Genomic DNA, 14,131 nt, shown 5'->3' with positions numbered 1-14,131 from the left:
AAGAAGGAGAACTGAAAGGAAGGAGCGTGAGGGAGACCTCCCAGGTTCTATATCTTGATCTGGGTGGTAGTTATATGGGTGTGTGCTTTCATATAATTCACCAGGATGTACAATTAACAATAATGCTCTTTATTAAGTAGGTGAGGTGGATTAAGAAGTACAAACTTCTAGTTATTAAAAAGAAAAAAGCACAACACTCCTTACTACATACATGATACCTCAATATTAAAAAAAATCCTTAACTATGAAATTCAAACAATACTTATTGTGAGTAAAATTCTTTTTATCAGCCTAGGATGAGGCTAGAAAGCATGACCTGTAGCAACTTTCCTGTTTAAATATATGACTCTTGGGGAGCCTGGTGGCTCAGTCAATTGAATATCTGCCTTTGGCTCAGGTCATGATCCCAGGGTCCTAGGATTTAGCCCCATGTTGGACTCCCTGCTCAGTGGGGGAGCCTGCTTCACCCTCTCCCTCTTTGTGCTCTATCACATGCCCTCTCTGTCAAATAAATTTTTAAAAAATGTATGACTCTTTAAATTTGTAAAATGGTCTGTCACATCTCGAGCCAAAAAAATTTCAAATCAAAACAGTGTACTGACTGTGTATTTATGAGGGGAGGCGTGGTTTACTACAAGTTCTTCATACACTTGTTAAGCAACTGACATTATTCATTTTAAGAATGCTAGATACTAATTTCATGTTTTATGGTTTGTTTCCAGGGAGAGAAATGGGGTAATGTTGTGTGGTTCAAACACACTTAACTTGAAGGACCTGTTCATTGTGGCTTTATAAAGACAGGGCAAGATGTGGCTTGTCAAAGACAACTGATACACCCTGTTAATCAAGAAAATTATGATTGTAGATAATTAGGAATGTAATATGAAGAGACTAGTTAGGATTTGGTCTTTTAAAAGCTGCATAGACTGTACAAAGATTTACTCAAAAGATTTTAATCCATAAAAACTTTCCATATTTACTACAAAGGCTTATAAAACAAACCAACCAAGAAATCAGTTTGAAGTTTAATGCTTTGTCTCTCTTCTCAAGGCTGAGTTCAGTTATTTATTCTCCATTGGTTTTACCAGATTGGAAGTTGCACATTTCTCTCTCTCTCTCTCTCTTTTTTAAAGATTTTATTTATTTGACAGAGAGAGATCACAAGTAGGCAGAGAGGCAGGTAGAGAGAGAGGGGGAAGCAGGCTCCCTGCTGAGCAGAGAGCCAGATGTGGGGCTCAATCCTAGGACCCTGAGATCATGACCTGGGCCGAAGGCAGAGGCCTAACCCACTGAACCACCCAGGCACGCCTGCACATTTCTCTCTTTTTGTTTTCTGATTATCTCACAAATTTTGAAGATATTACTATGCAAGCTCTAAAGTCAATAAACCTATCATTCCCATAAGTCAGACCCTTAAGCTGTTTTAACTCCTATCATTTACCTAAATATTATTATCTGTAAATTTAAATTTGACATCATCTTTCTTGATGTTTTAATATAGACAATGCTTATTTAGATTTGCCATCAAGTTAGCTAATTGTTGTGCTTATCATTCCTTTGTTAAGCCTTCTTCTTCCTTCTGGGTTAAATTTCCTTCTTCTGGAAATACATCTTTTAGTAGTTTCTTCAATGATGTTTCATTGATGGTAAATATTCACCTTTTCATGAAAATGCTTTTGTTTTGCCAGTTTAAGAGGACATTAAATTCTATCTGCACATTCTGGTACAGTAGAGATTAGCCACATACAGCTCTTAAGAACTGGAAATGTGCCTAACATAAGTGAGAAACTGAATTTCACATATATTTTAAATTTTAAAATGAAAGTGCACCTGCGTGGCTCAGTTGGTTAAGTGACTTCTTGATCTCAGGGTCATGTGTTCAAGCCCTGTGTTGGACTCTATGCTGATCATGGAGTCTACTTAAAAAAATAAATAAATTCAAGAATGAATATTTAATCAGTTATTGGGAAACTGCTTAAAGTATGCTTGGAACAGCTTGAGTATGTAAATATACTTTTTCATCAATACATTTCATAAGACCTAAATATTCTTGATGAAATTTAGAGTATATTGAGATGGGTTATGAATATAAAATAGATTTCAAATTAATATAAATAAGTGTACATCTTTTTTTTTTTAAAGATTTTATTTATTTATTTGACAGACAGAGATCACAAGTAGGCAGAGAGGCAGGCAGAGAGAAAGAGGGGGAAGCAGGCTCCCTGCCGAGCAGAGATCCCGATGTGGGGCTCGATCCCAGGACCCTGGGATCATGACCTGAGCCGAAGGCAGAGGCTTTAACCCACTGAGCCACCCAGGCGCCCCAAATAAGTGTACATCTTATTAATACTTTTTTATATTGACTACATATTAGAATATTTTAATAGATTAAATACAGTAAAATTAACTTCATCTATTTCTTTTTAAACCTTTTTAAAAATGGCTCCTAGGAAAAGGGGAACTCTCCTACACTGTTGGTGGGAATGCAAGCTGGTGCAACCACTCTGGAAAACAGCATGGAGTTTCCTCAAAAAGTTGAAAATAGAGCTACCTTATGACCCAGCAATCGCACTACTGGGTATTTACCTTAAAGATACAAATGTAGTGATCCGAAGGTGCATGTGCACCCGAATGTTTATAGCAGCAATGTCCACAATAGCCAAACTAAGGAAAGAACCTAGATGTCCATCAACAGATGAATGGATAAAGAAGATGTGGTATATATATACAATGGAATACTATGCAGCCATCGAAAGAAATGAAATCTTGCCATTTGCAATGACGTGGATGGAACTAGAGGGTATTATGCTAAGTGAAATAAGTCAATCGGAGAAAGACAATTATCATATGATCTCCCTGAAATGAGGAAGTTGAGAGGCAACATGGGGGGTTTTAGGGGTAGGAAGGGAATAAATGAAACAAGATGGGATCGGGAGGGAGATAAACCATAAATCTCACAAAACAAACTGAGGGTTGCCGGGGGTAGGGGGGCAGAGAGAGGGTGGTTGGGTTATGGACATTGGGGAGGGTATGTGATATGGTGAGTGCTGTGAAGTGTATAAACCTGGCGATTCACAGACCTGTACCCCTGGGGCTAATAATACATTATATGTTAATAAAAAAAAAAAGTTTAGCCCTTTTTATTGCTGTGTATTGTTTCATTATATGGACATACTACAATTTGTTATCCATTCACCTGTTGAAGGACATTTGGTTTGCTTCCAGGTTTTGCCTACTGCAAATAAAGCTAAGATGAGTATCTACATACAGGGCTTTGTATGGACGCAGGTTTTAATTTCTTTTGGTTAAGTAATTATAAGTGTATGATAAGTGTATTTTTAACTTTTCAAGAACTTATAAAACAGTTTCTAAAATGTGAAACTGGATCATTTTATATCCCCAGCAGTATATATATTCTAATAGATATGAAATAATATCTTTGCGGCTTTAATCTTACATCTTCCCGATGACTAATGATATTGAGATTTTGTATTTATTTCCCCAAAGTCTAATAATTTCGAGTTATTTGAAATCAGAAATTTGTATATCTTCTTTGGAAAGCGAGCTCTTCAAATATTCTGCCCATTTTGGGGGTTTGCTTGCTCCTTACTATTAAGTTTTGAGAATTCTTTATATATTCTGGATACAAGCCTTTTATCAGTTACATCATTTACAAGTATTTCCTCCCAGTTTGTGACTTCTCCTGTCATTCTCTTAATGTGTTAAGAAGATCTCAGGGTCCTAAGATTGAACACCCTGGGCTCTGTGCTCAGTGTGGAGCCTGCTAAAGATTCTCCTCTCCCTTTCCTTCTGCCGCCCCCATCACTTTCATGCTCTCTCTCACACACACAAATTTTTTTTTGCCTCTATGTTCATGAGTTATATTGGTCTATAGTTTTATTTTCTTTAATATTGTTGTCTGAGGGGCGCCTGGGTGGCTCAGCGGGTTAAAGCCTCTGCCTTCGGCTCAGGTCATGATCCCAGGGTCCTGGGAACGAGTCCTGCATCGGGCTCTCTGCTCAGCAGGGAGCCTGCTTCCTCCTCTCTCTCTGCCTGCCTCTCTGCCTACTTGTGATCTCTGTCTGTCAAATAAATAAATAAAATCTTTAAAAAAAAATATTGTTGTCTGATTTTCTTTAAAAGATTTTACTTATTTATTTGACAGAGAGATCCCAAGTAGGAAGAGAGGCAGACAGAGAGAGAGGGAAACAGGCTCCCCACTGAGCAGAGAGCCCAATGCAGGGCTCAATCCACATTGAGATCATGACCTGAGCGGAAGGCAGAGGCTTAACCCACTGAGCCACCCAGGTGCCCCTTGTTGTCTGATTTTGATATTAATGTTGACCTCACAGACTTAGTTGGGAAGTATTTGCTTCTCTTCAATTTTCTTCAAGTGTTTGATATAGAATTTGCTATTATTTCTTCCATAAATTTTTAGAATTCTCTAGTGAAGCAATGTGGGCTTGGGATTTTCTTTGTGGAACATTTATAAATATACATTCATTCACCTTCATAGATATAGGACAATTCAGGTTGTCTACTCATTCTTGAATGAACTTTGGTACTTTCCATCTTTTAAGGTGTCCATTTCAACTTCAACACTGAATTTCAATTTCCATTTCAATTTTTTCAACATCTTTGGTCCTAACTTTCCCTTATTATTCCTTTAATATCTGTAGAATCTGAAGTGATGCCAATTTTATCCCCTGATGTTACTTCTCTAAACATCCTGAACATCCTAGAACATCCTCTAAACATCCTAGAAAGGCAATCAATTTTTAAACTTTATTGTCATGTATAATGAAGTAATTTTATGGCTCTAAATATGTATTGCTCATAATGACTTATTTTAGGATAGTTATATTAGTTCTGCTCTGCCAACAATTCTTTTAAGTCACTTAAACCAGGCCATGTTTCCTTATCTCTAAAAATGATTAGGTGAAATGCATTAAGATCTTTCCAGATCAAAGATTTTGATTCTATAAATAAAAATATACATGTATGTGTGGTTGAGTTTATGTATCCCTTGTATGTTATTTTTCCCTTTCAGTAGCAAGAAAATTTCGCTAAAAGTATTTACTTTTCTTTTTTTTAAAAAGATTTTATTTATTTATTTGAGAGAGGTAGAGAGAGCATGAGCAGGGAGGAAGGAGAGGGAGAAAGAGATGCTCTGCTGAGGAAGGAGTTCGACATGGGGCTTGATCCCACAACCCTGGGATCCTGATCTGAGCTGAAGGCAGACACAACCAACCGAGCCACCCAGGCACCCTCCCTAAAAGAAAGTTATTTATAGGGGCGCCTGGGTGGCTCAGTGGGTTAAAGCCTCTGCCTTTGGCTCAGGTCATGATCCCAGGGTCCTGGGATTGAGCCCCACGTCACAGGGGCGAGTTGGGGGGGGTGTCTCTGCTCAGTGGGGGGCCTGGTTCCCTCTCTCTCTCTGCCTGTCTCTCTGCCTACTTGTGATCTCTGTCTGTCAAATAAACAAATAAAATCTTTATTAAAAAAAGTTATTTATATATTTATTTACTTATTTATTTTTTACTTACTTACTTATTAATAAATTCATTTATTTATTTGGCACAGATACCTGAGAAAGGGTACACAAGCAGGGGTAGTGGGAGAGGGAGAAGCAGGCTTCCCACTGAGCAGGGAGTCCAATGTGGTGCTCAGTCCTGGGATCATGACCTGAGCCGAAGGCAGATGCTTAACAACTGAGTCACCCAGGCACCCTGAAAGTATTTATTAGTGAAAGCAAATGCACAAAATTAAAAAAAAAAACAAAAAAACTTACATTTCACTTTATTTTGATAATAAAATAATACACAATTCTCTAGTAAGACTGTTTTTTAAAAAGGTATCTACAAATTCTACTTTTTAAAGTAGAATTTTTTTGTTCCTCAAAAAGCGAGGAACAGAGAAGTTTGATATTTGTCCCAGATATCTGTAGTAATTTGTTTTCATTCACGCATATAAGTGTTTACAATGAAATAACCGCCAAAGATGTCTATTTGCCCTGTTCTCTGCAAACTTATTAAAATTTGTTTCCCAGAAAGAAAAAGAAATATAACAGACTTCTCAATCCAAGGATATTTGCTGTTAACTCTTTGTTTTTATTTAGACAGTGAATGTTGCTCATTTTTTAGCACTTTATCAAAATGCTTTATTCTATTTTTAACTATTTATTTAATTTACCCATTTCATTAATTATTATCTTATTTAATAAACAGAGAACCAGAATGACTACACATAAAGGGTTTATATCCTTGTCTCAGTAAGGGAGAATATCTCTTTTCCTCTGATTAGTCATGAAGGGGAAACATTAGCAACAACCAATCATCCACACTAATACTTTAAAATCCCTTAGATTCAAAACATTGTTTTCTGCAAAGAGCAACAGTTCCATAACTAAGAAAAAGAAAATGACAGTTTTGGGGAACTAATATTATAAACTAAATATTCCAGGGCAGCAGTAATTTCATTTCTAAAGATGATGTAGAAAGCATATGAAGATGGCATTGCTTTCTTATTATCTAGGACTACTCAGTTCTTGCAAGAGTTCATCCATGATGTAAAATCTAAAATCTTAAATGAATATATGCCATCCAATCTATTAATAAAGAGCATTGAGAAGCATACAGTTAGAGCGTCACAATATGGAAGGACCCTTAATGAAATTCTTCCAGAACTTCTATTTCACTTTAATATCCTAATTAAAAAATAGGCAAAAAAAGAGAGGGGTGTCCCTGGGTGGCTCAGTCAGTTTAGCATCTGCCTACGGCTCAGGTCATGATCTGGAGTCCTGGGATTGAGCCCCACATTGGGCTTTCTGCTCAACAGAGAGCCTGCTTCCCCCTCTCTCTCTGCCTGCCTCTCTGCCTACTTGTGATCTCTCTCTCTGTTAAATAAATAAATAAAATCTTTAAAAAAAAAAAAAAGACAAAACCAAGAGAAGAAAATACATTTTAGAAAAACAAACTTCTTAGAGACCACTGTATTTTACTTCCTTTTCCATCACTAACATTCCTACTGTTATTCATAAGGGGTGTACTAGAAAACCAAGACCAACACCATTCTTTCACAAACTAAGCAAAGTAATAATTTTTTATTTCAGTTTGTTATAATAGTCAGGAGAAGAATTTGGGCCAAAAAGACACCGTGTTATCAAACAAAGAAATGAAAATCTAAGAGATTTCAGGTAAAAAAAAAAAATCAAATAAGCATAAATTCCCTCCAAATAAATACAAATTTCCAATTGGCAATTACAATAGTTGGTAATTTCTAGACTGCCAAAGAAGCCAAATTCAATTTCTCTGTATTACTGTTGTTTCCCTGTGGATTGGACTGAAGGCCTTATGGTATCCAGCTCCCACTGGACAGTGTTTAAGACCTAAATGCCTCACAGTTCATTTTATAACATAACCAGTCTCTCCATTGTAATGTGCCAATATGCTGTGCAGTAATTTTACCTCAATGATAAGTACTTTACATTCAGACATTCAATCTCTATTAACATTACAAAATTTGAAAGAAGAAAACCCCCAAGTATTTGCAGTGTGCCAGATACTCTGTATGAGTCATGGCCAGGGCAGTGATCCTGCCATTAGTATAATAAAAAGAGGTATTATCTCTCCCTCCTTTGAACATCTCTAGTACTTACTGCCCCAATCATTTATTTGGCACAGTAAACTCTACACATGCATCCTGTCTGATCTGAGTGAACACATAAGGCCAACGGTGTCATCCTCTACTTGGGATCTTCCACACAAAACCTTAGCCAACGCTGTTTCTTAAATATTAAACTGACTATTAGCTAAGGAATGCCACCAACATATCCTTCCTTCAACAACATCTTTGGAGCATGGTAACTGCTCTATATTCTGGAATACCCATACTTCTTAATTGTCTGACAATTAAAATTAAAATGAAGCAAAGACAAGGTCTACTTAAAATAGCTAGATTTAAGTAAGTGGCATTATATAAAATGAAAGCATTTTCTTTAGAGTAATCCTAACTCTAATCAAAGATTCTCAAACACCTAGTTTATAGCAGAATTGGGAGGGCCCTAACACTGTTTCAAATTCCTGTCCCTGGATTAGAATATAAAAGCAACTATGACAAAGCTTTATCACCTGTCTCCAAACATTCTTCCTCTCTGCTCTAGACCTTCTTATACTCAATGAGTGGTCACCCCTACACCTTCCAAAAGGTTCCCATGGCTCATGGTCTTCAGCAATTCCCCTGCATAATGATTCTCTCACAGGTATCAGAATATCCTTAAGGACTTGATAAACATAAATTGCTGGGTTCTACCCCTAGAGTTTCGTATTCAGTAGGTCTAGCACGGGCCTACATTATTTGCATTTCTAACCAGTTTCAGGTGATGGTGATGCTACCCATCCAGACACCATACTTTGAGAAACCATTATATGCTCAAATCTTCCCCCATTTCTGTAATGATTATTGTGTCTGATTAAATTACTCAAAACAGTTTTAAAGTTTAATTCTTCTTTTAGATGAAGCTTGGTTTCTTTATTTACTATTCTGAATAGGTGTTGGCCATGTGGTCTGAATGGTGAATACCATCTTCATGTAGAGTGTTTCAGTAGAGTATTAAATGTTTCTGGAGAGTGACTCCCTAACTTTTCCAGCTCCAGAATGCCACACAGTCATTTGGACCAGGTGATCATCTCTATAGGGAAGCACCAAACTGGTTATTCAGTCTACATTATCCCAATTTGGAGTTACAGGGATACACATAATATTATTTCTGACAGGAATGTTTTCCCCTTCTCCTCTGGTTAACTTCTCTTCTTTCAGATCTTAGCTCAGAGATGACTTATTCAGGGAACTTTCCTTTTCTTCCCCATGACCAGGTCAAATCCTATTAGGGGTCATAGCCACTGATTCCCCTCCTTTGTAGCCCTTGTCATGGTTGCATTTTTTACATTTGCTTATATAAGTATTTTAACTAAGAGCAATTTTCTGCACTGGATTACAAACTCCAGTCAATGTTTTTGGTTTTGATCAGCATTGTATTTTGAGCACCTAGCACAATATGAGGGACAAAGAAGATGTTCAAATGAAGGTAGAGAAGATCTGAGCTTTTTTAGTACAAAGAAAGATAAGAAAAAGTATTCCTTTCTATACTCTTCCTCCTTATGTGTTTTTCACCTATCTGATACTCCAAAAAAAAAAAAAAAAAAAAAAAAAAAAGGACAAAAAGCCTTACCTTTTCTGAATAATTCTTGGAGACTTTCAGCACTTTGATTTAATACAGCCCATATTTCTTCTTCCTGCAGAGGTCCACCCCGCACCTCGAGGGCCTCAGCTAGTGACACGTGCATATTACCTAAGAAGCAAAGGTAACAGATAGGGTACACATCAGCAACTTGTACTGCACTTACAGTAGTGAAGTTCCATACCAGTGATGAGGGACTGAGTTTCCTGGCTACCTAATTTCTCAATATGGTCTTCAATCTAGGTATCACCCTACAGCTCAAATTCATAGAGGATAAAGGAACTGGAGGGAAAAAACCTCAAACCAGCTCCTTGCCCTAGCCCCATAGGGCCAGCTTTTTGGTCTGAACCAGAAAACAGATGATGACTATTTCATGGGAGAAAACAGAGAGTTCAAGGTACCAGGAGGCAGCAAAGTGCAGATGATTACATCAAAACAGCCAGACTGAACACAGAAGGCCTTTCAGATTATAGTTCTAGGCTTCATTCTATGCATCCCAGCTAAAATGAGGACAGGAGCTCCTACAGCCTCAATGTGTGGAGCTGAAATAAGATGGAACACATTTCTTCCATTCACTAACTGATTTCTCTGTCTTCGATATATATAGTATAACTATAAATTTTGCACTGAATGGACTTAAGTACTTCTAGGTCCAACTATGCTGTCAACTTATCATTTGCCCTTGGAGAAGTCATTTCATGTCTAAAACTCAGTTTCTCATCTGTGACACGGGAATAATAATAATAATGCATTTTGGGGTTTATAATGGAGAAAAAGTCTATTCCTGTAAACATGCTTTGTAATCTAACTCTATGGAGAATGAATTAAAAACTCAGAAGGGTGACTTTGTAGGGACATTTTTGTAGGGTCAACTTTTTTCAATGGCATTCAATTAAGTGGGTGATATAATGACAATTTTTAAGGTTTTCTATGGGGCACAATAATCCTATTTTCATTGTGAAAGGTGGGAATGCAGCTACTCAATATCATCATACATTAAGTTTCCTACATTGGCATTTCTTGAAAAGACAATTGCTCTTGATCACTATGATTTCTAACCATCCCAACCCATTTAAGTGTAATGTGCATAATGTATATCTCTTGGTAGGCAGAAACAGATGGGTTTGGAAAAGAAGCTAGAGGAAGTGGAAAATGTTAAATGCTTATTTTCTGTAATTATATCCTTCATTAAATTTTAAAATTAACCTATAAAAAACAGCTGTTTAAGACAAAAGCTGACTTTGTTTATTCAACTAACAAGGATAGCTAATATTTTTTTAAAATTTGTATTTATGTTACTTCAACCCAGACTGGAAAAAAGCAACTCCGCTACAAATGAGGACAACCTTGTCCTGCCACTTTCCTTTTCAAATGTTTACCATAGCATTTTATGCTTAGGAACTGCCTTGAGGAGTATGCACTTAATTGCACAATGTAGTAGTTAAAAGGGAAGATATAAGATATTGCTTAGAAAAAGCCAAAGGCATTTTTACTTAGCTTATACAGAAGTGATTATTTATTCAGGCACCCATCCCCCCCAAAAAAACTCTGTCTCTTATGCACTTGATTAAATGATAGTACATTAAAAAAAAAAAAGAATAAGCTGCATTGCTTTCTAAGAGACATCTGAGTTATTATCTTCTGCATAAAGCACCGTACGAAATTTGAAGTTTCAACAGACACATTAAGATATTATTAAAAATAAGATACCAACAGGATTTGTGAGATAGTGTACCCTGTAGCAAATTTCCAAAGTAAGATGTCTGAGAACTAGTTACCTTGCTCTAAAGCCTACACACAAGATAAAAAGAGTAGAGAGAAAATTGCATATGAAGAATTTCTTTGAAGATAGCTATACTGATTTTCATGCCCCCACCAAAACAGGAGGTGTATAGAAAGGTGCCTTTGTTTGACCCTAGCTGGTAAATGAGGCCTCCATGGGACCCCTATGAGTGCTTCCCTGATATTAGGGAGAATGCCATTGGCAGGACATCACAGACTGGTGCCTGAGGAGGGCACATGAGATTCAAAGTGAGGAAGCATGCTGTTTTGGGGATGGGGAGATGTAAATAAGCAGGACCACACAGATGGCCAGCTTGGAGCTACCAAAATCCTACTCAAATGATGAAAGTGTTACAAAATTCAAGTTGTGGTAATGGTTGCATAACTCCGTGTCTGCACTAAAAACCACTGAAGGTACATTTTAGAAGAGTACATTTTATGATATGTCAATGATATCTCAGGAAAGTTATCTTAAAAAAAAAAAACAAAAAAAACACAAAACCCCAACCCTACTCAGAGTACCTCTTGAGTTCCCAGAGTACCTCCAGAAGGGGGAAGGTGGGGGAAGGGTGGATGAACAGGAAGGATGAGACGGTAGGAATAGAAGGAGGAGAAGGAAAAGGAAAAAGAATTCAGTACTGGCTCATAGGAGGAATCATTTTCTGAAATGTCACAGGAAATATAGCTCCAGTAAAGGTCTCTGAAGAACACACAAAAGTACACGTAAGAGAAAGAGTCAGCCTTAAGAACTTACAAGTTCAAAAAGAGTTACGAGTCAGGTAAAAAATTGTTTGCCTCTACCTTTCTTCCTGCTCCCAGTTTAAATTCTGATGCGATCAGATAAAGCAACTTTCCAGTGGGTAAGGAGATAAGCAACAGAAAGAAAAAGTCAAGCACGCTGCCTTCCACCTATAGCTAACCGTAGCAAGGGGAGGGAATAGTTTTAGCTTTGAATGAGGACATAACTGTGATTAATATACTAACTAGGCACTTTTAATTATGGAATTGACACTGTATTTTCAATGAGTGACTATAGTTATTAAGTGACTATAAGGAGAGAATGATGGACCTGAGTTTTTATTTTTAATAGTTATTTATTTACTTATTTATTTATTTTAAGAGAGAGAGAGTGTGTGTGCCTCCACACGCTTGTGAGTGGGGGAGGGGGCAGAGGGAAAGGAGAGAGAGAATCAAGCAGGCTTCATGCCCAGTGTGGAGCCTTGCGGGCGTTTGATCTCACCACCATGAGGTCATGACCTGAGCCAAAATCAAGTGTCAGACACCTAACTGACTCAGACACCCAGATGCTCCAGACTGAGTTTTTTACATAGAGGCAAGAGAAGAACTTGTCTTATGAAAGGAAGGAAAGAAGGAAGAGAGGAAGGAAGGAAGGAAGGAAGGAAAACAAAATAAATTGCTTATGATTATACCTTATGCATTGTAAAGAAAGTGGTCTGTATCACACACACAAAGTTTTAAATCTCAAGATACAGATTTTTAATTATTTTTAAAGGAATATGTTTTTAAAATATAACTATTTCCTGGAAGAAAATGAAAAAGTAAAAGTAACTTCTCAACCAACAGAATTTTTTCAGTGTTTGACTTCTCTATCTATAAAGATTACTAATTATACTTCTGTTGTTTGACTCAATCAGGTTGAATTATATTTTATTAATCCTCTTAATTTTTATTAAAATTTTTTGTCTATTTAGTGTAGTGGGATCTCTATGCATCTCTGGATGGAACTTTTGGAACTCTAAAACATAGAAGGAACATTGTTTTTTCAAGCAATATTATCTAGCTAACAGAATAGATTGGAAATTTATAATTTATAGTTTGCTAAAAACGAGGCTTAAGATTTTTAAAAACTGCATCACCCTTCTAATCGCCTAGTCTGAAAACTTAATGTAATGTTAAAGCAGCTTTCTAAAAATCAAACACTATACCTTCTAAATTGTCACCATGTTTGGCAATTGCTTACCATCATCATCTTTTTTTCTATTACTTTTATTCACCTTTACTACAAGTTTCCAGATCATTAGTTCTGAAAGACAAGATGAAGGAATGAAAGAAAGGCAGAAGTAGAAGGATGCAAAAAGAAAAAAAAAAAAAAAAAAGAGAAGAAGTGGAGAAAAAGAAGTTTGAAGTCAACCAATAGACGAGGGAAACAATTTGTCAAGAAAATTAATATTTTTTTAAGTTTTTTTTTTTTTTAATTTGACAGAGGGAGCGAAAGCACAAGCAGGGAAAATGGTAGAGACAGAAAGAAGCAGGTTCCTGCTAAGCAGGGAGCTCAATGTGAGGCTGGATCCCACAACCCTGGGATCATGACCTGAGCCGAAGGCAGACGCTTAACTAATGACCCAGGAGCCCTGTCATGAAAATTCTTGAAAGTGTATTACTTTAGTTATTTTCTTTAGGCACAGTACCAGATAACCAGGGGTAGAGATGTATGACTGGAATTATTTTACTATCAAAGAGGTTCTGCTTTATAGTAAATTTAACCGTATTCTTCACTTTTGTTTCCTTGAATGTTGTTGGTTACATAAATAAATTTAAGGGAAGACTTTTAAGTAAGAAAAATTAATTATATTACATAACCAGAATCATTATTGTGTTTTTGTTAACACAAGTATTAACTGTCATGACCTTAAATCTGTGCCCAGTCCAACAAAGACACAAAAGGATTCTAACAGATGTCATTTTAATCCTGAGGGATTTGTGTCACTCACAAATAGGGAGCCCAGAAAAGTGATTCCAGAAAGAATGAAATAGTAAACAGATTAATTGAATCCAATCAAGTCATGTAACAACCTGTCTGGGGGTGGTGGGTAGACTAATGAATTCGGTATGTCTAAGTTGATTCTAAGGAAATAGGGCTATAAGATTACCCTATTTTAGAACAAAAAAACTATAGAGTACAGCTGTGTGTGTGCCACTAGTTTTGGGCAAATATCCACTCACCGTCTTGGCTAAGGACATCTTTGGTCATTAAAAAACCATGAGCTGAGAAGGCAACCCCCAAAATTTTAAGTATCTTTTAACCTAAAAGATTCACAATGAAGTTATTAAAAAGTTTAAGAGAAATAAGCTCATATATTGGTATTTTTG

At 36.7% G+C, this 14,131-nt stretch overlaps 1 protein-coding gene across 1 annotated transcript in view; it reads right to left on the bottom strand.

Moving 5' to 3' along the window:
• PTPN13 (protein tyrosine phosphatase non-receptor type 13) overlaps nucleotides 1-14,131 on the bottom strand; it is a 195,723-nt gene that overhangs the window by 142,283 nt on the left and 39,309 nt on the right. The window contains exon 2 of the mRNA XM_080797716.1: nucleotides 9,230-9,349. Within this exon, the coding sequence (XP_080653842.1) occupies nucleotides 9,230-9,344 (115 nt within the window). The 5' untranslated portion in view covers nucleotides 9,345-9,349. The remainder of the gene's footprint in view (nucleotides 1-9,229; nucleotides 9,350-14,131) is intronic.

Source organism: Martes martes (genome assembly GCF_963455335.1).
Source record: "Martes martes genome assembly, chromosome: 2".
In the NCBI taxonomy this organism is placed as follows: Eukaryota; Metazoa; Chordata; class Mammalia; order Carnivora; family Mustelidae; genus Martes; species Martes martes.
This window is presented reverse-complemented; position numbering and strand designations above follow the sequence as displayed.